The 22886-nt window shown below is 37.9% G+C and overlaps 2 protein-coding genes across 5 annotated transcripts in view; one reads left to right on the forward strand and one right to left on the reverse strand.

Annotated features, from left to right (window-relative positions):
• Positions 1-5296: 5296 nt before the first annotated feature.
• Positions 5297-19330, forward strand: LOC132189356 (tocopherol cyclase, chloroplastic). Of its 3 annotated transcripts, none has more exons than XM_088510504.1 (10): positions 5297-5660; positions 12318-12562; positions 13317-13396; positions 13891-13967; positions 14274-14443; positions 14972-15069; positions 15596-15703; positions 16309-16425; positions 16822-16971; positions 18924-19330. In XM_088510504.1, exons 1-10 carry the CDS (start codon positions 5368-5370, stop codon positions 19098-19100), a joined length of 1515 nt encoding a protein of 504 aa, XP_088366630.1. In that variant the 5' UTR covers positions 5297-5367; the 3' UTR covers positions 19101-19330. The 3 variants fall into 3 exon arrangements, with proteins under 3 accessions (XP_088366630.1, XP_088366631.1, XP_088366632.1); XM_088510505.1 differs by having other exon boundaries at positions 15602-15703; XM_088510506.1 differs by lacking the exon at positions 18924-19330 and having other exon boundaries at positions 16688-16914.
• A 1692-nt stretch (positions 19331-21022) lies between these two features.
• LOC132189898 (casein kinase 1-like protein 3) overlaps positions 21023-22886 on the reverse strand; it is a 28439-nt gene continuing 26575 nt past the window's right edge. Inside the window, exons 14-17 of one of the 2 annotated variants that reach the window (XM_059604730.2) lie at positions 22465-22647; positions 22084-22302; positions 21843-21899; positions 21023-21725 (exon numbers count right to left, since the gene is read on the reverse strand). In XM_059604730.2, coding sequence (XP_059460713.1) covers positions 22468-22647 — 180 coding nt within the window. In that variant the 3' untranslated portion in view covers positions 21023-21725; positions 21843-21899; positions 22084-22302; positions 22465-22467. Of the gene's footprint in view, positions 21726-21842; positions 21945-22083; positions 22303-22464; positions 22648-22886 lie in introns of both variants that reach the window. The other variant, XM_059604731.2, reaches the window with a different exon arrangement.

Here is a 22886-nt window from a genome sequence, read left to right on the forward strand (position 1 = left end):
ACCATGTAGTGACCTTCAGGATTGGCCACTATCTGACTTTGATGCTCTTCTTCTTCTCTATTGAGGTGGTTGATGTTTTGTATAACGTGAACTTCTATCTTGGTTTCTATCTCATCGAAGAATCGAGGGGTATAGTGCACCAGTTCCTATTGAGACTTCATCATTTCTTGTTGAGATTTCATAATCTAATTAGTCTCGTTGAGAAGATTCAATATCTGATCTTGACTTTTCAACATTTGATCTTGAAAGTCAAAATTCGACTGAGGAGATGGTGTGGCCTGATACTGATGCTGTGGAGGCTGATAGATGTGAGATGGCTCCTCCTCATGAGCATGCAATAGTTGATCATTCGTCTAAATAGCCTTCAACTTATCTAGAAAGTCAGTATCTGACAGAGGAGATGGTGTGGCCTGATACTGCTGCTATGGAGTTTGCTTGATATTGAGAGGAATATGATTGATTGTTGAACTGCAGATATGATTGATGGTGCAGTTCGTGAAATTGTGGAGCATAATTTCCAGGAGCTTGAGTTGCCATGAGAGATTAGACCGATTGCTCCATGCAGGTTATAGGAATTAGAATAAAGGTCATTCCCTGGTCTGGAGAACAGTGTGTTCTATGCTCATAAGAATAATTAGAAAATTGTCCAGCAGTAGGACAATCTTTAACATGGTGATAAGGACTATAAGGTGTTAGAATGCCTCCCCACATGAACTTAACTGACAAAAATAAAATAAAATAACAAAAGAAAAATAAAACAAAAACTCACAAACGACCCTCAGGTTTGCTGGAAATTCAGGGCTAGAACTAGTCAAGTTGCCATAGGTGCGCTCGATTGCACTTGAGGGTGCGCTCAAGCGCACTGCTGACAAATGTTGGGATGCAGGGCTGATGCGCTCGTGCGCAACTGTTGGAGGTTGCGCAGGTGTGCTCGATCGCATTGGAAGGTGTGCTCGAGCGCACTGCCAATGATAGGCTCGAGCGCAGGATGGCTGGGCTCGAGCGCACAGGTGTTGAAACTTTTGTGCAGCTACGGACGTGAGAGCTGAAAAAATAAATAAAGATTAGAAAAGAAAAATAAAATAAAAGAAAATAAAAATAGAAAATAAATTAAGCTAGATTTAATCTTTAAAACTTAACAACGCAATCGTTAAGCAGTCCCTGGCAACGGTGCCAAAAATTGATGCGGTCTTTTTATGTCCAAAAATAACCAATAATAAAAAGAACCACTTGCAATAGAACGAATCCTCGTATGATAGGGCTATATTGAGGGTGTCGAACCTCAAGGACTGTGTATGTGTAATTATTGAATTTATCAAGATTAAATATAACTTAATTAAAAGAAGTTTGATTTGTTTTTAAACGAAATGCATAAAAGTAAAAGATAGTAGTGATGAGAGAAAGAATAGGGGGTTGATTCACCACTCACCGCATAACAATGGTCAACCATAAATTAATAAGAGAAATTCATATTATGCATGATATATGGCTCGTCTCACTCGAGTAATCAAGAAAATACCATCATTTAGAAATATGTATAACCCATCTTCGGTTGGCACGAACCGTCCACCTAACTACTAAGATGCGGTATGATCCATCTTCCCTAGGTTACACACAATCAATGAATAAGCATAACCCATCTTCGGTTGACACGAATTGTCTACCTAAATTACACTAAACTAGGGTGTAGTACAATCCGTCTTCCCTAGGCATGGCCTATCAAATCCTATTGATAACGTGTCAGTTAAAACCATTGTATAACAATCATTCATTTAATCTCATAAAATATGACGGATTGAGTTGAATCAATATAAAAGACTTACTAAGACAAGAGAAGAAATTCATAATGATTGAATATAAACATTAAGATCAATCTCACAGTTATACAACCATCATGCATAATATAAAAAAGCCCAAATTAAAATAAAATTAAACCATTGTTACTTGGAAATGGCTACATCAACGCTCTATTATAGAATTAGCCTCTCATCTTGGTGTTGGGTGGCCTCCTGCCATGATCCTCTCCTCTTTAACTTGTGAGGCCTCAAAGGAGATAATTTATGTCTAAAACTAAGTACTCATTCTCTTGAAGCTTAGGGGTCTATTTATAGGGAGTAAACAAGTCCTAGAAGCCATAGGAAACCCATAAAAACCGTACTTTAGTCTCCTAGTCAAATTTGGAAGTAATCCTAGTACAAATCGGAATATGATTCATCCAGATTTGCGTTCTTTAATTGCGGGACTATTTTGGCATAGCAAATGCAAGAATTGGGAAAATCCTATTTCATAATGATTTGTAGTATGTTGAGTTATCTTTCCAATTATGCTAATTTCACCTCAATCTGATATTTAAGCAGAAAGTTATGGTCAAAATACGGAGACATGTGCAGAATCTGAAATTTAATCAAATCCGATTTTAACTCTAATTAGAGAAATTCTGATTTAATCATTTCCTTGTTTTGATTAAACTTGACCAAATCATATAGGTCCACTATTATAATTGGTTAAGCTTGAGCACACTTTTTTAGGCCTTTTCAAAGTGTGCTTTAAGCCCAAAATTAATGGTACTTCTTGTATCTTTATTAAACACTTGAAAATACTAAAATAACAGAAAATCAAATAAATAACAATGCTAAGAAATTAACATATGCGAGTTAAGAGGCTTGAATGTACAACATTTGTCCACCTCATGAATATATAAGTCCCAAATCATGTATTTTCACCTTTCGTGTTGTATTTACTCTAATTAATGAATCGGTGATTCACTTAGTGAGTTACCATTTAATTGTATTGAAGGAATTGCCAGTAGCTCTGCCAAACTAGATCAGAGGGTTTAATTGAGAGTTTTTGAAATTTGAAGGGTATTTTTAAAATGAGACTAGCGAAATTTCCCCAAAATTTTATTTCTAGTAAAAAATTTCACAATCGTCTCATTTGTTGCATGCTCGTCTTGGTTAGGGCTAGCAATTTAACCCGTGATACGCGAACCTGACATGAACACAACACGTAAAATTCGGGTTAGGGTTGGGCTGAAATGGGTTCGGGTCGTAAATTGGTCACCGTTTACAACACGTTTAGTGTTGTGTCAACCTGCCGGGTTCACGGGTTGACACGTTTGACCCGTATTTTTTTTTTCTTTTTCCATGAAACGTCTAAACCTAAAAGCTCAACCCTAACAAAAAAAACTCCAATTCTACCTCCCTTGTTTAGGAAGCAGAGGAAAGACTTGATAAAAAAAAAAAAAAAAACCATTTTGGTATGGCTATAAAAGGTTAAAAACTATAATGAGTTTACATTCGTGTCGGGTCGAGTCAGTTTATAAACAGATAACACGACACCAGTGGCAGATTTACTGTTTACATAGGGGCAACCTGGGGGAAGGAGCCCCTGATAAATTTTTTTTTAAAAAAAATTTATTAAGTATTTTCAATCAAAATTTTAAGGGTGCCCCCTGGTAAAAAAAAGTTTACCAAGGGTGCCCTTGGCCTTCTTTTTGTCGTTCAAATGGTCATTATGTAGAGAAATGAGGCTATTTTTATTAAAGAGAGAGAGAGAATAAAGTTATATTTTATTAGTGGAGAGAGAGTAGATAATAGTTTATTATTAAAAAAAGATAATGGGTGAATTTTTTAGTGTTTCTGGTCATAGTTTATAGATAAATGTGATTTTTTTTTTTTTTTTTGGCTAAATTTAGACTCTAGTCTTTTTTATGTAGGCTTAGACTTCAATGTAATTTATGCTTTGAGATTTGAGGCTTTTCTAAAAGAAATAGCCGTATGCTAATAGCCCACTAAAAATACTCATTTTTCTTAGACACTAGTAGTCATTTAATTGTGCTTAGTTTATTTCGTAAGTAGTTTAAATTATTATGTGTTTGTGACGTCGTTAGATGAAGATTTTTAATAGTTACTTTGATTTTTGTTTTTGTTTTTTTTTTTGTTGGGTAATTTGATGAGTTTGATTTGATTTGTAATACATATATTATGGTATAATTTATTTTTTCATTGTATTTACCGTATTATAAAAAATATATATAATACATAAAGAGAAAAAAAAAATTATTTTTTTACGCACTTAGTAACTCCAATTCTTAGATCTGCCACTGCACGACACGATTACAACCCGTTTATATGATCAGGTTCATGTCATGTTACCCGTTTATAGACCGTGTCGTGTTCGGGTTGGGGGCTCGACACGTTTAGTTAAATGTGTCGTATTCGGGTTAGGCTTAAATGTGTCGAGTCATAATCGGTTCGGACATGAACCCGACACGCGAACAAGTTTTGCCGGCCTTAATTTTGTGGTAGTTTTGTATTTTTAGTGTTTTTGCGAGTTGTTAAGCTCTCGTACACTTGTTGTTTGAAGCTTATACGGTAAATTACGACCGTCTCTGTGACTCTTTTTCTCACATCTGACATGCTCCGAGTCCGAGGACAAAGTTTCGATGAATTGAGTTTTAAATTCAATCTCGTTACGTGTTATTTAATAGATTTTATTTTAGAGAGTGGGATGTGGAAGAATTCCTACGACCGGTGATTGTATGAAATTTAGCTATGTTTGGCAAGGGGAAGCCCCGCACTGTAGCTGGAACGGTACTGTTCCAGCTACAGTGCAACCTGACACCAACAGTATTAATTTTGACTTTCTAATTTTTTTTTTTTTTACAAAAACAAAGTATTAAAATTGGCCAAAAATTGCTGCACGCTTCACGTGAATTTTTTTTAAAAAAAAGGGGGAGGAGAACGATGGGGTGGCTCCAGCCACCCCCAGGCCGATCTGGGGGTTGAACCACCCCCATGGCCAAGGGTGGCCAAAAAAAAAAAAAAAAAAAAAGGGAACCGGCTGCATTTGGGGGTGGCCGGACCACCCCCAAGGGGCTGGGGTGGTTTCGGCCACCCCACACCGGCCGTATGGGGTGGCCGAAACTACCCCAGTCCTTTGGGGGTGGTCCGGCCACCCCCAAATACACCCCTTCCCTTCCCTTTTCTTTCTTTTTTTTTTTTTGGCCAAGGGGGTGGCCGGACCACTCCCTTGGCCATGGGGGTGCCCCCAGATCGGCCTGGGGTGGCTCCATCGTTCTCTTCCCTTTTTTTTTTTTTTTTTTTTGCTTTGAAAAAAAAAATTTTTAAAAAAAAATTCACGTGAAGTGTGCTGCAATTTTTGGCCAATTTTAATACTTTGTTTTTTTTTTTTTTAAAAAAAAATAAAATAAAATTACAAAGTCAAAATTAATACGGTTGGTCAGATTGCACTGTAGCTGGAACAGTACCGTTCCAGCTACAGTGCGGGGGCCAAACATAGCTTTTATGTCCTACTCCATATTCAAAGTCGCACTCAGCTGCTTCACTTCCCATTGCAGTGGAAACAATGGTGTATTCACTCTGCGAGCCTCACCATTTCTCTCCCAACTTCGGGGTTCCATCCTTAAACCTTAAGTCCAGTGTTAAGCTCGCTCAGCCTTCAAAGCTCAGCTCCTTTGGGACGCAACGGAGCTCTCCGAAGCTAGGGTTTCGGCCTTGCCCGCGCGTGTTCGCGTCGTCTTCGACTGTTGAAAAAGAAGGAGAGAAAGAGAAAGAGAAAGATAAAGAGGGTTCGGGCTCTGTCACTCCCGTCTACGTGCCCACGCCTCCCAATCGAGAGCTTCGAACCCCTCACAGCGGGTAAATTTGCGTTGAACTGAATTAAATCGTGATTCTAGCTTTGCCTACTTTTTAGAATGAAAACTTTGTGGAATTGATTGGATTTGAATTCTGAGTATTATACTATGAAGTTGTATTCATTTGACCTTAGGCTTGGGTGTGGCCCATGGGAACAAAATGGAGGGCTTGGAAAAAGTGAAGATTAATTTGAATCCTGTACTTGTCTTTATGGTTGTTGTGGTTATGTTTTCTCATAGAATGAAAGCACACGTTAACTAATCATGCCAACTGAGAGATGGCTATTAATGTACTACTGGCCAAGTTGGTGGGATTTCTGCTCTTGGATTCTAAAGGACAAGAAATCTGAGTATATTTTTTTCCTTAAATTCCTTATGTTTTTAACTTTTATGAGGATCAAGATGGGGATTTGTGCTTTGTAGCTATATTTCAGTGTAAGCTCCCATTTCCTATTTCCTGCGTCTTGTGAAAAGCTTGTAGATGCTGTATGGCTCATCAAGGAATGAATAAAAATTTACCTTTCATCTAATTGAAGGCAAGGATCCGCGTGAAGTGATTAAAGTAACTCTTGGTGTTATTAGCAAATCCTTTTTCTCTTCTCTCTTTGATTCCGCTCTTTTTCATTGGTCGTTCCTTCAGCATAATGTTTAGCTTCGTTAATATTGTTAAGTACAACTAAGTGAGGATGGAGTTGTTAAGGTGGTGCTTAAGGCCGTTTGCAAAGGTGCTTGCGGGGACTGAGGAGATTTCTGACAGTGTTGACGAAGGGTGTTTTTGGGAACTCCTGGTATTATTAGCAAATCCTTTTTCTCTTTTCTCTTTGATTCCGCTCTTTTTCATTGGTAGTTCCTTCAGCATAATGTTTAGCTTCGTTAATATTGTTAAGTGCAACTAAGTGAGGATGGAGTTGTTAAGGTGGTGCTTAAGGCCGTTTGCAAAGGTGTTTGTGGGGGCTGAGGAGAACTCTGACAGTGTTGACGAAGGTTGTTTTTTGGAACTCTAAAGTGTTTGCACCGATGGGACATATCACAACTGAGCGGTTTTCATTTGGCTTTGTATCTGGGGTTGGAGGAGATCCCAATATCTTTGCTGGTGGACTTTGCTCGAGGAAGGATAGGGGATGTATAATTGAAATTTTTTTATGTTCGCAACCTTAGAGAGATGTTGCTATGCATAAATTTGGATGTGGTCCATTGCTTAGAGTGAATTGATGTAGGATAGAGCCCAAGTGCTTGTGAAAGTAAGTCAGGCCTTGTTAGACGAACTCCTTCCGCCCCCCGTGTGTGCGCATGTCCAAGCCCCTTGTTGCTCCGAATAGTTTAGGCCTGCCTCTAGTGGCCTACACTTTTCGAGACTCTAAAGGGAAGGTTCTGATGGGCTTGGGGGGCGCTTAGGCTAAGTTTTCCCACAAGCCCTAATCAAAATTTTCATTAAAATGGAGGACAAACATGGGAGGTGGGCCACTGGGTTCGGGGCGTCTTGTGTTGGGCTCGGACATAGTGAAGGTTATGGGTATTTGTACAGGTCAACTTGGAGGACCTGTTGTGATGCGCTTCCAAGCTGTCTTAACCTTTTTTCCTCAACCTCCACTTGGGGAGGGTGGGGGGAGTACTCCCGTTGGTGCTTCTGGGTCTGTGTCAGCACTCTCTTGTTCTACTTTGCAGCTGGTGTTATTCATGGAGGGGAGCATGGTGAGAACTGTAGATCTGCCCGGCAATGACGCAGTGCCTTCGTTGTGCTCTCAACAGGTCTAAGGCCTTGCTAGTGTTTTTGGGTCGAAGGTGTAACTTGGAAACTTTCTTATGACTGTCTTCTCAACCTCCCTTAGAAGATCTTGTCGGCAGTGACGCAGTGTCTTTGTTGTGATCTCAACAGGTTGTCTTAGGCCCTGCTGGCGTTTCTAGGTCGAAGGTGTCATACCTAGAAATTTTCCCGCTGTCTTTTTTTCAACCTCCCTGTGGTGTTGGTGTCTCTGGTGGTCCTAAGTTTCTTGGTGTAGTTGCTCGCTTAATTAGTCAGTTAGATAGCCAGGGTGATAGTGCTATTGTCTTAGGGCTTGTTGGTGGTTGTTGATCAAGACTTGTTTTGGCGTTGCAGTTGACCCTGGGTTTGCTGAGTGGGCTTTTGCTGTTAAAAATGGAAGAATTAATTCTTCACTGGTCGTTGATCCCTCTGTTTCTTGTTCATCTTCAAGTCTTGTGTGAGAGGTCAGTGTTAATGGTGATAAGGGGGAAGGAACTGCTGTGCCTAGTTTGGTTGGGATGGGTTTGGGTGCAATCAGCCTGTGTACGACATGACTTGATGCGATGTGGATCTTTTCAATAGGGTGGAAGCCTTGTTTTGCACTTCCCTAAGTTCCTATCCACCAGTGGGTTGGGGAAATCTGGATGTTCAAGGTCAGAGTACTTAGAATGGGTTTTGCTGAGAGTGAAGGAGATCCATCGTGTTGTGGGGGTTTCGTATGTGGGTTTGAGGAATAGTTTATGGCACTTTTGACAAAAAATTAAAGCCTGCCGTCTTCATAAGGTTTCAGCTTCTAATTCTAAAATAGGTAATAAAAGGTAGTAGGGAGTTAAAAAGGCTGGAATGCTCTATTAATTATGACTCCAAAGGTGAAAGTTCAATTCGTGGGAAAGGGGGTTCTCAGTTCTTAATGAAGCCTCAACTGTTGTCTTGGAACATGAGAGGGTTGAATGAGAGAGATAAATGCTTGAGGGTGAGGAAAATACTCAGAGATTGGAAGGTTGATATTGTATGTTTTCAAGAAACTAAGCTTGAGGCCTTGTCTTGTAGTGTTGTGCGTAGTTTGTGGGGATGCCATCGTGTGGATTGGTGCTATTTGGACTCTGGATGGGCATTGGGTGGCATTTTGATTATGCAGGATAGGAGGGTGGAGGAAAAGATTGATGAGTGTGGGGTAATTCACGCTGGTTGTTACATTCAAGAACGTTGACGATCATTTCACTTGGGCTTGTGTGTGTGCTATGGCCTTAGTTTTGATGGGGGATAGAAGGCTCCTTTGTGATGAGTTGGCTGGTCTACTCAGTTGGTAGAACTTGCCTTGGTGCATTGGGGGTGATTTTAACGTCACCCGGTTCCCTAGTGAGAGATCGGGACAAGCCTATTTATGCCCAGTTGTGATGGATTTTTTTATTTCATTTTTGATCAAGGCCTGATGGACCTCCCTCTTGTTGGTGCAACATTTACTTTGTCAAATAATCGGGGCTTGTTCTCTTGGTCTAGGATTGATATATTTCTTGATTCTCTAGTTTGGGAAGCTCGGCTTCTTGGTGTGTCCTAGAGGAGGCTTCCTTAACTTTGCTCGGACTACTTTCGGATCCTTCTTGACTGAGGTAACTTTCAAGGAGGTAGTAGGTACTTCAAATTTGAAAATATGTGGCTAAAGTATGAGGGTTTTGTGGATAGAGTGAAAAAGTGGTGGAACTCTTATTACTTCCAAGGTTTTCCGAGCTTTTGGCTCACAAGCTCAATGCCTTGAAAGTTGATTTAAGAAGATGGAATGAGGAGGTAGTTGGCAAGGTAGGGAGGAAGAAAAGGATCCTTTTGGAAGAGTTATGAGTTATTGATTTCATTGAAGAAGAGAGGGCCATAGGAGACAAGGAGAATGAAGAAGGCAAAAGTATTAAGTGAGTTGGACAAATCCACTCTATGGGGGAGGTGAGTTGGATTCAGAATTCTAGGGCATTGTGGTTAAGGGAAGGTGACAATTGCATGAAGTTTTTTCACAGAATTGAGAATTCCAATAGAAGGAAGAACTCCATTGACTCTTTGTTAGTTGCTGGTATAATTTCTACCAATTGGGTGGAAATCAACAAGCACATTCCAGTTTTATAGACATTTGTATACTTGGCCATTTAGTTGGTGGCCTTTATTGGACAACCTTTCTTTGACTAATGGGGTGAGGCTGAGGCTAATTGGTTAGGGAGAGATTTTGAGGAAGGGGAGGTGTTGGGGGTAGTGAAAGTTACGAATGATGCAAGGTGCCAGACCTTGGTGGTTACTCTATGGCTTTCTTCCAAGCTTGTCGGGATGCGTTAAAAGAATACATCATGAAGGTCTTCCATGACTTTCATGCTAGAGGTAAGTTTTAATGGAGTGTAAATGCTACATTCATTGCTCTCATTCTGAAGATTTTTGGGTTATTGATCTCAAGGATTTTCGCTCGATTAGTCTCGTGAGTGGCATTTATAGTATTATTGCCAAGGTTCTAGCCAACAAGTTTAAGATGGTCTTGGAGAAGATTATTTCTAAGTTGCAAAATGCTTTCATTGAGCAAGGCAGATAGGTTCTTATTGCTAATGACTGCCTTTATAGCTGAATAAAATCTGGGGAGCCAGGTGTGTTCTGCAAATTGGATTTAGAAAAAGCTTATGATCATATTATTAATTAGGATTTTTCGCTGTACATGTTGAGGAGTGGTTTTGGGGGGAAATGGTGCACATGGATGGCGCATTGTATCTCTTTGGTGTGTTTTCTGTTTTGGTGAATGACACTCCTACCGTTTATTTTAGTAGCTCCCATGGCTTGAGATAGGAGGACTCTCTATCTCCATTGTTGTTTGTCATTGTGATGGAGGCTTTGGGTATGATGATTTTTGGGGTAGTGAGTGAGGGTTTGTTGTCTAGCTTATCTGTGGGGATGGGGAGTGTTGGTGTGTTTGCATATCTCATTTTCTATTTGTAGACGACACTTTAATTTTCTATGGGGTAGACTCAGATCACCTCTATCAATTGCATTGCTTGTTTTTATGTTTTGAAGTTGTTTCGGGCTTGAAGATCAATTTGGCTAAGTTAGAATTGTAGGTTTGATTAATAACATTAAATGTTTGGCTAGAATCTTGGGTTGCAGGGTATCGTCTTTGCCTATGAACTGCCTTGGTCTTCCTTTGGGTGCTTCTTTTAATGCCAAACTGATTTAGAATGGTATTATTGAGAATGTTGATCGTTGTTTGGTTGGCTGAAAGCGTTTGTACTTGTTGAAAGGGGGGGAAGCGTTTGTACTCGTCCACTACCAAGAGCACTTTGTCTAACTTGCCAACTAACTCCTTGTCGTTGTTTCCCTTCCTGGTTAGTGTTGCCAATTGAATTTGAGAAGTTACAATGTTATTTCTTGTGGGGAGGAATGGGTGAAGGGGTCAGATTCCATCTGGCAAGTTGACCCAAGGTTTGTTCTTGAATCTTTGAGAGGGGGTTTGAGGATTCAAAATTTGCTCTTGTTCAATCGAGCCCTTTTAGGGAAGTGGCTATAGTGTTATGCCTATGAGAGAGATGCTCTCTAGAGAAAGGTAGTGGATGTGAAATATGGTGGTTAGTGGCAGGTGGTTCTCTAATGAAGTTTTGGGTCTTATGTCTCTAGTAATTCATTAGGAAGGGGTGGGAGGAGTTTTCTAGATGTCCTAGTTTCAAGGCGGGTGCCGGCATCAAGATTAGTTTTTGGTATGATATGTGGTGTGGAGAACCTTAAAAGCAGTGTTTCCAGAGTTGTATAGCATTTCTTGCCATAGGGATTCTTCCTTGGCTAATCATCTTCAGTTCTCTAATGGCTCTCCTTAGTGGAACGTTAATTTGTTAGACCTATGCATGATTGGGAGCTGGAATTCCTTTCCTTGTTCTTCGATCAATTGTATTCCATTAAGCTAGAACATGATGGTGCTGACAAGCTTTGCTGGAACCCTCCAAGAAAGGGTTATTTTATGTAAAATCTTTCTATAATGTCTTAATCCCACTTGATAGCAATCCCCTTGGAGGTGTATTTGGCGGAGCAGGATCCTGTTGATATTGACTTCTTTGTTTGGTTTACCACCTTAGGTAAGATCCTCACAGTGGACAACTTAAGAAAGTAGAAAATCATTGTAGTAGATTGGTACTGCATGTGTAAGTAAAAAGAGTGGGGAAACCATTGACCACATCTTGTTCCATTGCTAGATAGCTAGTGATTTATAGTACTCTATTTTTGGTCTTTTCGGATTAACGTGGGTCATGCCTTGTTGGGTGAGAGATCTCCTTGCTTGTTGGAGAAAGAAGATTGGTAATTCTCAAAGTGAAGCTTTGTGGAAAATGGTCCCACTCTATTTGATGTGGTGCATTTGGTGGGAAAAAAATGACCTGAACTTGAAGACAGTGAGAGGAAGATGTTGGAGCTAAATGCCTTATTTTTCCGTACCCTTTTTAGTGGATAGTTGCTTATGATTGTTTGCACATTTCTCGTCTTCATTTGATCTCTTTTTTTTTTTTTTTTTTTTGGATTGGATTGGGTGTTTCTTTTGTATACTTCCAATGCACTTGGGTGCGCCTTTGGTTTTTAATGAAATCCTTTTACTTATATATATATAAAAAAATAAAAAAAAAATAAAAAATAGACTAACACTTGTAGCAATTGGCTATTTTTAGGACCTAAGAAAAGCAGTAGCCACATGTCTGCTATATTCCATTCCAAAATTATGGGTCAATACAATTAAAATTCCCTAGAGACGCTATATGTCCTAATCTTGTCTAGTAAGCAACCAAAGTGAAACGTAGTACTTATGCAACACCTTTACAATTCAGCCCCACTAATGTCACAGCTACAATATCTTTTTGGGTTAATTAGCAATGGGCCATCTTCCTTGTAGACATAATTATTCCCCTCTATTTGAATCAGGTACCATTTTGATGGAAGTACCAGGAAGTTTTTTGAGGGTTGGTACTTCAAGGTGTCGATCCCAGAACGGAGGCAGAGCTTCTGCTTTATGTATTCTGTGGAGAATCCTGCATTCTCTAAGAAATTAACTGCATTTGAAGTGGCACAGCATGGACCAAGATATACTGGAGTTGGGGCTCAAATTCTTGGCGCTAATGACAAGTATATTTGTCAATACTCTGAGGAGTCGCAGAACTTTTGGGGAAGTAAGATTTCTTCTTTATGCCTAAAAGAACATACACAGTGAACTTTTGGGGAAGTAAGATTTCTTCTTTATGCCTAAAAGAACATACGCAGCATTAAAGCAATCGTATTAGTTGTTACTCTTCTTAATCATGCTAGGCCTTGGCAGCAGTTTGTGATCCCCTGGTGTTGATTCCCATGATGCTTTCTTGCTCCTTATGTCAGCAATGACAGTGTTTTATTACTATTTTGTTTGGAATATAAAGTGCAATATTTTGCTGTGATTAGAGTTGATTAGACATCATTATATACCTTGAGACAATTTGATACTGGTATTTGTTATTATTCTATGCAGGTGTTGTTTAATTCCATTATCTCCTTTTTACCTGATAAACATGCTTTTGACTCTTCAAACTGTAGTTTCTGTTTAATTCCATTATCCCTACCCCGCGCCCCCAACCTTTCAAACAGTTACTTTTGTGTTAAGAGTATGGGATTTTACTTGTGTGCTTAACGTATTGGTTTCATTCCACTTGTGCTACTTTTTGGAACTAGCCTTTTATTTGAATGCAATTTTGTCAGCTTTTTTCTTTCTTCTTTTTTTTTTTTTTTTTTTTTTTTTTTTTTTTTGTTTCAGCGATGTTTTCTTGTTTTCACCTTACATTCTGCTTCCAAATGGTCAAGATAGTCTGAAGTCCTTCCATGCTAGTCAAGGAAAAGAGGACTGATTAGATTCTATTGATTCTTGACTCTAGCTAACAATTTTTTAATTCATAGGTAGGCATGAGCTAATACTGGGGAATACCTTTATTGCTGAAAAGGAATTGAAGCCTCCAAACAAGGAGGTCCCTCCTCAGGTTGAGACACCACTTTTGGATAATTGTTTTTGTGTAAATGTTGAAACTAATTTTCTTTTCATCCGTTCTCTACAAATAAAAATATCCAGCCCATAAGAGATTTCTAGATGATTTTAGTAGTTTCCAATATGTCATTCGCTAGTCATTTTGGGTATTAAATTTTTGAGGACTGCCAAATTAAACTTCCATATGCGACAGTGTATTGTTTTCTCATGGCATTCTTCGATATTTAGCTGAACTTTTTATATGTTGGACTTGAATTATATGCGTAGCTGGTACTCTACACGTTTGACAGTGGCCTAATTTATTCAACTTTTACTTGGTATTGCTTTTTGATGGCCATTTTCCCCTGTTCGAGCAGATAAGGTCTTCCATGATTACAAGTTGACCAGCAGGAGGATGTAGATCTGTTATATAATCATGTGGATGAGGAAATTAATGGCTAGTAAAAAACAACTTTTGTTCTTAACCTTTCTTATGTGTTGTTTGCACAGGAATTCAGTAAAAGAGTGCTGGAAGGTTTCCAAGTCAGCCCACTTTGGCATCAAGGTTTCATTCGTGATGATGGCAGGTAGCACTCTTTTTAACGGCATGTATTATAATTTGAAAGATACACATTCTACATATGATTATTTCTGTCTGAAATCCAGATGGTATAGTAGGCTTCCTTCTTTCTTTGGCCTGCAGGTGAAATAGGCCTTTTCTTTTTTCCTGACCTAACATTTCTTTTATCAAATGTTTTCGGGTTTAGGGATAGATGATTGTATTGGAACATGACATTACACCTCAAATCTTAAACTTGTAACCGGGATGGGCAAAATATTTTCAGAACTTGTCTGATTAGTTAGTCTGGCGTGGCTTGGCTTTTCAATGACAGGTCAAATTATGTGGATACTGTGAAGACTGCACGTTGGGAGTACAGTACCCATCCTACCTATGGCTGGGGCAATGTCGGGTCCAAACAGATGTCCACTGCAGGCTGGCTTGCAGCTTTTCCTGTATTTGAACCCCATTGGCAAATATGCATGGCTGGTGGACTGTCAACAGGTTTTAGCTTCTTCCATTGATTGACGATTAATATCCCACTTTTTAGCTCACAATTATGATTTTGCTATGCTATTCACCTTCTTGAATTCCTACAATCCAGAGGGACAACCTGACAACACTTATACTCATGGAACTGATGTTTCCAGTGCTTATATCTGGGCTTTAGTTGTGTATATCCCCTCTGTGACATCAATATTTGTTTTGCTATGATCATGGTTATGTTTTGCAAACCATTTCATCCCCTAACACTATTTACGCACCATTTTCCCCAAAAAATCAACATAAAAACATTATCACTTTTTATTACTATTCAAATAAAAAAATAAAAAAAATCATGACAAAACAAAACTGTCACTTTCAATACAAAAAATTCAAAACTTTATACCACATCAATCCATATCAGCCAAACACAACCCGTGTGCCTCGCACCTAGAATCTATTTGCTTGGGTATGAAATTGCTTCTTTAGCAATTTGCGTCTGCATGCATTATTTGGGACATGACCTCGGGTTTTAAATTTGAATTTCAGGTTGGATAGAGTGGGATGGTGAAAGGTTTGAGTTTCAAAATGCCCCTTCATATTCCGAAAAGAACTGGGGTGGAGCATTCCCAAGAAAATGGTTTTGGGTATTTTTTTTTTCTTAGCTCTTTTTTGTTCATTTTTTATTAGATGTGTGAGCTTTAGCCATTTTTCATTATATGAAGTACTTAAAAGAAAGGGTACTGACAGTCGAGAAATATTTATCCATAATACACAGTAACATGGGCATTAGCTTTAAAGAGTCCTATGCCATTGCACTACCATTTTGAAGAGTGTGGAATTATTATTTATTGCTTTCTGCCTCTTAATTCGAAAAGATGTAAATTTTATGGATAAGACAAAGGGCCAGAAAGCAAGGACTGTTGCTTGCTAGATACTGAACAGTCAAAGAAGCTCTATAGAGTAAATCTTTGGTTACAGAGCACGCTTTCTTGATGTTCCATTTAGAAGTAAGGTTAGACCTTGTATTGTTCATTGGGGGAACTTCTTTATGAAGATATTCATTCAACAGTAGCTTTCTGATTGAGTAAGCTTATTCATTCTTTGGTGTGGTACACTGATTAATTACTGCGGCTCAGTGTCTGTATCTTACTGGTTGATGTCTTACTGCAGGTACAGTGTAATGTATTTGAAGGTGCTAGTGGAGAAGTTGCTCTCACTGCAGCTGGTGGGTTGAGGCAACTACCTGGACTGACAGAGAATTTTGAAAATGCTGCATTGGTACTCTATTTTGGGGGCAATTTCTCTTCTAATGTTGCTGTGCTTTCTCTTATTATTTTTGCTTCAATTTCGTTATGGATGGTAAATAAAATCCTTGACAGTAAAAGATTATATATCATGGGAAGGTCCAAGGATCCTGAAAGAGAAAGAAGTGTAGTTTTGGTTGTTTCTCTATGCCAGAATGCTATATGAATCTACTTATCAAAAAATGAATGCTATATGAACCTGCTTTGGCAAGCCTTTGTTTTATTTGTTTTTTGAGTCATGAATTCACTCTTTGCTTTAAGACAAAGGGCAATTAGTTAACTACCTGATCTTTATGAAATCAATTTGCTTCATCAAGATGCTTTGATCTAGGAATGTGGTTGTGTTTTTGGCCCCTGAGCTCGTTTCTCTGGTACTATTTGAGAAATATCTTCCTCTTTAAAGTCAAGGGGAAAATGATGAAACAATTTTATTCCAAATTGTAGCCAAGTTATGCATAAACATGCCTTGATAAAGAGCATTTTCACTGAAAAATAAGATGAGGTCAAGTGCTGTCTCAAACAAGTAGTAACCTCTCCTCTTTTATCTATTGACAGATGTTATGATACTCACTACTGCAGGTTGGAGTTCACTATGATGGAATTTTCTATGAATTTGTGCCATGGAATGGTGGTGTTAGTTGGGAAATTGCTCCTTGGGGTTACTGGTACATGGCTGGGGAAAATCAGACGCATAAGGTAATTGTTTATCTCTTTATTGATTATGTTACTTTCATCACATCCCAGTTCCAAGTTCTGCAGGGAAGTCTCCGTGATTTTGGTCTCGTTTTTCATTTGAAAGCCCAACACTCATGTGGTGGGATAGTACCTAGTTTATGGGGTCAATCTGGTATATCTTTCTTGGGATGCATTCCTGAGGCCTTGGGAAGAGGTGCTATCACACTGTACTGTTTTTCCTCAGCAAAAAAAAAAAAATGTGAAGCTTAACACTCCTTTGCAGAAAGTGCAAGCTGGTTTTGGGCATTATTGATGGAACTTGTTAAGTTCTTTGAATGATCAAGTAGTTCGTTGGAAAGATCAGATGTTGATGTTGAGGCCTGTTAAGGAGTAATTGATGACAGACTGTCTGGGCAGGTTGAATTAGAGGTAACAACAAAGGATCCTGGTACAACATTGCGTGCTCCGACATCAGAAGCTGGTCTTGCTCCTGCTTGTAAAGATTCTTGTTTTGGTGAGCTAAGATTGCGAATTTGGGAACGAAGATATGATGGCAGTAAAGGGAAGGTTTGTTATTTTCTCAACTCTTCTGTCTCTGTTGTATTAGTCTGATGATAAATAGATTGTGAAAGATGTACCTGCTTGAGTGGAGAATGGACCCTTAAGAAGGGGCATCAAACTGCTCAAATCGATCAGCAAACTGATTGAGTCATTCCTACATTCACTGCAAATGTGCCTCTAGTTGCTCATCACGTTCATACACATCGCCAATAGTTGCATGTCTTCCTCTACGTGCTTCTCTTCGCACTATGGTAAGAAAGCAACTGGGCTCTAATACTATCTGATGCAGCGCAGCTAGGCTTTGATACCAGTCAATGCAACTTGGCATATTGAGAAGCTAAATCTGCAAACATATAATTCACAACCATGCTATAAGTCCTAGAAAACTCTAAGAATTTGAAGAAAATTGAAGAAAAACTCTCCGTGAAGTATTCTTATTGATAAAACGGATAATAAGAGAAAACTACTCAGTCAGGCTAGCCTTATGGTGCTTAAATAAAAGCAAGGGACGCAACCCTAAAAGGAAAACTACAAAAATGACTATATTTAAAATAATCTCAAAGAGTCAAAATTGCTGAAGCAAACATTGTGCGAGTGTCAAGCAAAGTTTCTGCCCTATGATTAACACTAGAGAAAGGAGGAGCGACCTAGTAGGGTACACAATTAGTTCGGTAAGACAATCGGAGTTACCGGTCGCAATCTCGCCCAACCAAAGGTTGAATAAACTTTCTGAACTAGATTTTCAGACTTTTGTTGCCCGTCCTTTTTGAGCTAGTAAACATTAGAATTGGAATTTTTTTTCGTGAAATACAAATTATAGCGCTTTGAATCAACTTTTTAATGCCATCAATTTTGCCTTCATCTCATATTAGAATAAAAAGTTATGATAATTTTACTCTGATTGATCTGCTTAGTTTCATGATTATCAATTTGCTGGATTGCATGAAGCCATGTGTAAACTAGTTTGCATCATCTCTTGGGCACTTGCAGAATTGCAGGTACCCAATCCTTGAGTATCCTTCTGCCCAAACATTTCTATAAAGCCATGGACAATCTGATCTACATCTCTCTCTCTCTCTCTCTCTCTCTCTCTCTCTTTCCTCAAATTTTGTAGTTTCACTGGTCTGAAACTGTTTCTGGTGTTTATTGCATCTCTACATGACAATATTTACTTTATAAGTGGCTCTGAAGTATAGTTTATTTGCTTGTTTTTGTTTGATCAATTATAATATATGAAAACTCTCAAAATCCCATTCATGTGAATCATTAATGCTTGAAATTTCAGTAGATTTTGTCATTATTATATCAATGTTTTTCAAATTTTGTTACTTCATATTTGAGAGACATATTGGGCTTATATAACACACGTAGTATCGATTGAGATATTTACATCAGATATGTTAAATGTGGAACACCACGAGTTTCATGAAGGGCATCACTCCTGTTATCATTTGGAGGATGATACAAAACTCAGCACTCACAAATTTCGAATTGTTGAGAATTGAATTATTTTTGAGGTGATGTCCATTGGTCCATCCACAGGCTGACCTGGTTTGGATTAGTGATAATTTTGATATGTGTGGACCCCCTGGATTTACTTTTTAATTCCCGTGTTTATTTTGCTGATATATCTCAAAGTTACTCAGTCTGGCGGCCCTGTTCTTTCCCCTTGATGCTTCCCATGTTTGGCCTGCATAGTGTCTTTTCTTTGTAGGAATTGGAAATCCTTAAATCTTATGCTTACAATTTGGTTTTGTTATTTCCTAGATTAGGACTAGTTGTTATTTGAGTTGGGAGATATGATTAAGTTTATCATGTTAGTATTAATATTTGAGTAGAAGTATGCAGCTCTTCTTTATAAAATAACAACAAAAATTAAGAGAAGACCCTACAACCACAAATTCTAGGTTTGATGATTATGGGAACATTTTAACACTTGAAATATTATGAATGTACAGATGATATTGGATGTTACAAGTAACATGGCAGCAGTAGAAGTCGGAGGGGGACCATGGTTCAATACTTGGAAGGGTGAGACCTCTACGCCGGAGCTCATTAGTAGAGCTCTTAATGTTCCCATTGATGTGGAGGGGATTTTTGGTTTTACCCCATTATTTAAACCCCCCGGTCTATAACAACACCAAGTATGGCTGCAACAATGGCTCACGATCTTGCGTCGCATTTGGATAAGGGTAATTTTTCAGGTTTTCCAATCCTAAAAGATTATCACGGTTGGGGAATTCAGATGCCCGTAGGAATTGAGATTCCTCTTAACTCTTTTTTTTACTTGAATTTATGTTTCTTTTAAAGAGGTGGGAATCTACATTAATTGGCTTTAGGAAAGGGTTTTTTTTTTTTTTTTTGGGGGGGGGGGGGGGGGGGGGGGGGGGGTTGTTGGGGGTACAAAAATGCCCATTAAACTTTTTTTCTTTTTTCCTTTTTTTTTTTTTTCATGGAAAATGATTACTTTCCTTTTCTGGGCTAAAGACAGACGTCTTTTTTTTTTCAATCTCCAAACCATATAGAAAGTAAATTTGTGATATTACTATTTTGCTTCTCTCTCTCTCTCTCTCTCTCTCTCTCTCTCTCTGTGTTGGATATCATTATGGTTATACAAGAAAAGAACAGTTAAACTATGTTAGGATTTCTCTCTCTCTCTCTCTGTGTGTTGGATATCATTGTGGTTATACAAGAAAAGAACAGTTAAACTATCTTAGGTTTTATCTCCCTCTCTCTCTGTGTTGTTGGATATCATTATGGTTATACAAGAAAAGAACAGTAAAACTATGTTAGGATTTTATTATGTTTATTTTTTGGGTTTGATCTTTTGATCATTTGTAAGATCTATATATAAAAGGGAGGAATTATTTTATTCCAACAAACAAAAATGAACCGGTTTATTTGGTTATATATGAAAAATAAAAATAAAAATAAAATTATGTATATAAAAGCTTATTTCCCAAAGAACGAAAATGAACAAATTTTATTTGGTCAGAGATGAAAAAAAAAAAAAAGTATAGACAATTAATATATTGGGAAATAAAGAAAATAGATTAAAAAAGATGGATGGTTTATAAATTGGGAAATGATAGAAAATTATGGTTTATATTTAGTTTTTTTTTTTTTTTTTTTCTATTATTTTTTTGTATGAAATACCCTTGGGCACTTGAAGAGAGAAACATAATGATAATTTCATATTTCTGATCATTCTCTACTGCGGAAACAATCGCATTTGGGAATTCAGTGTTTTAGGTACAACTTTCTTAAAATTATGGATGATGGAAGAATTTTAGATTCCCAAAACCAAACCCAAGTTTGTAGCTATGAAAGACATTTAGAGAGATACAAAATTTTTTAGCAAGAGATAGTATCAAAATGATGTGAAATTTATTTATTGGTACACTAAACATTTATTTTGATCATCTCTAATAAATAAGCTCCACATCTATTGATAAAAAATTTAGTACCCCTAGCACTTTTCATGCTTAGGAAAGTTGCGTTTACAAAGATAGCATTATGAAAGATTGTATTACGAGGCAGCTTTGTTTTAATAGTCTTACGAAAGATAGTTTTATGGAAAAATCATCCATGAAAGATAGTTTTTACAAGAAATCTTTCCAGCTCAGTGGCTTTTATGTTTCAGTAAAATGGTAATGTTTTCGTGAAAACATTGGTTTCCCTGCAATAACGTGGCTCATTCCACGAATGATATTTTTATATTGACGCAGTGAGGAGCAGCCAACTACTTTGGCTCAACTATATAGATATAGATAGTTATCATGATTTGTACATAATCACTCACGGATGTGATTATTTTGTCGGACTTGATGTGTAATTAAAGTTGTAAAGAGGGCGGGCACTTGATATATTTATGTTTTTGTTGATAAATGTACTATGTTAATCACTTGCTCTCTAGTGATGTCATATGATGACCTATCTCCTTCATTGTTTGAATATTCATGGGTTGGTGAGATTGAAAAAAAGTTTCCCCGTCTGTGTCCACCATATCTGCACTTTTCTTCTTTACATATACACTCTTAACTGAAACAGATAAACGTCAACATAATGTATTATCATAACAATATCACACTTCAAATTGTTATATCAACACGTGTCTGCATATGCACAAGCCTGATTTGTTTTCTCTGGCCAAGTGACAAAGACTTGTCCATTTACAATGACTCCAGGGGGTTTCCTGTTGTGGTATGGTATTATTTAAGCAATTTTTATGTAACATGTAACCGTTGATGATAGTTGAAACGGTACTGCAATCACTTTCAAAATCTACAAACGTTATTTTCCATGGGTGTATGTAACAATCAATCTGTGATTGAAAACGAAAGATGGGCCAGCTAGCTAGCTTGTGAACTCGTAGTAAACTCAGGCAAGGGCACCAAGGTCTCGATACAATATAATGATGATGATGATGGGAGAAGACACGATAACAAATAGTGCAAAAGTAGCCATGAAAGGAAAGAGTACAAAAGCAATGATGCGGCTTTGCTTGAATACAACAACGGGATCTAGAATGCGAGCAAGTATAAATCTGGTATATTTTGGGGATTTAGGATCTGTTGGTAGATGCCAAAGGCATGGAAATAGAGAAGGTAAAAGAAAGACAAAAAATGAGTTGATGCTAGTTGAGCCCTCCAAATTATTGATTTTACCTTGGAGCCATCAGACCAACACATTCCTACAAATCATCTTCATCTGACATCAACAGTTCCAAAGAACTTCTCCCCCCATCTTTCTGATAATATCTGAAGCATAGAAATAATAAATAAATAAAAAGGAAAAAGAAGAAGGTTAACGGAGCAGTCAAAAAGTCCAAACATGATAAAACATAACAAGCTGCAAAGAGCAAAATAAGTTGATACCTGAAATGTTAATAGCACTTCTCAAATTCGGAAGGACCTGGGGAACCTGGGTTCAAACTGATCCATAAAAGATAGAGCAATAAGAACAGAAAGCAACAAATCCTGAATTGAATGAAATACAAAGTCAGAACAACCAAATAACATACAAGAATTTCTCTAATTAACAGAATAATGGACTAAACGCTTTACAAATTATCCACTGAACAATATAACTTGAAACTGGTTTAGTCATTTTTGCCACCTATGCATGCAGAAAGCCGAAGCTTTGACAACTGCCAAGTGCCAAGCTTTGACAAGCCCCAAGTCCTATCAAAATCCAATGTGATTGATTGTACTTTTAGTCCCCTCACGTAAAAAAAAACATTATGTGATCTGGCATTGGAAGACCTCAATAAGTCCAAACTTCATCACATTCGCCAATATTGTGCACGCTTTAAGTGCTATCCTTTCAGATCGATAGCTGGAAGAAAAAAGGGGACAAAAGAAGTATACAAGTATCAATATTCAATACTTTATCAACAATATGCAAATTAATAACACGATTCAGTTATAAAAGCTACTACACAAACAGTAGGCATACTGTAAACTATACAAATTCATATCTGAATGAAAATCCCCATACCAGTCACTTGGCTGAAGAATTTCGTTTTAATGATGCCATCCAGCTGCTTGAAGCACCAGTTCCATTCCCGATTCCACGACCCAGGTATGCAGTTTCTGTGGGCCTTTCAGGTTCTGGAAATATACTTTTGAAGGATCTTGGCAGAGCAGATGAAATAGATGCCATTGGTGCATTGCTCACAATCTGCAAGAATATCTCAAAAAATAGTGAATCACATTGACCAAAGAGAATTTTTTTATTTTTTTAATAACTAAATGATGTTCAATAAAAACCAAAGGACGCTCCGAAGTTATATAGAAAGTATACAAGAGAAATGCCTATCAAGAAAACAAGGAAATTAAAAAAACAAACAAACAAACAAAAAATGATAAAATCAGTCATGAAAACAATCATAAGCAGCCATTCACTGGATAAGGGTATAG

This window comes from Corylus avellana, chromosome 9 (genome assembly GCF_965113065.1).
Source record: "Corylus avellana chromosome 9, dhCorAvel1.hap1.2, whole genome shotgun sequence".
Classification (NCBI taxonomy): Eukaryota; Viridiplantae; Streptophyta; class Magnoliopsida; order Fagales; family Betulaceae; genus Corylus; species Corylus avellana.

What these genes read in the sequence shown, in the direction of transcription:
- LOC132189356 (XM_088510504.1), top strand. Translation starts at nt 5,368, where the DNA reads ATGGTGTATTCACTCTGCGAGCCTCACCATTTCTCTCCCAACTTCGGG. An exon ending in ACAAGGAGGTCCCTCCTCAG is followed by an intron (nt 13,397 to 13,890) that starts GTTGAGACACCA and finishes TTGTTTGCACAG; the next exon opens with GAATTCAGTAAAAGAGTGCT. An exon ending in GGCTGGTGGACTGTCAACAG is followed by an intron (nt 14,444 to 14,971) that starts GTTTTAGCTTCT and finishes TTTGAATTTCAG; the next exon opens with GTTGGATAGAGTGGGATGGT.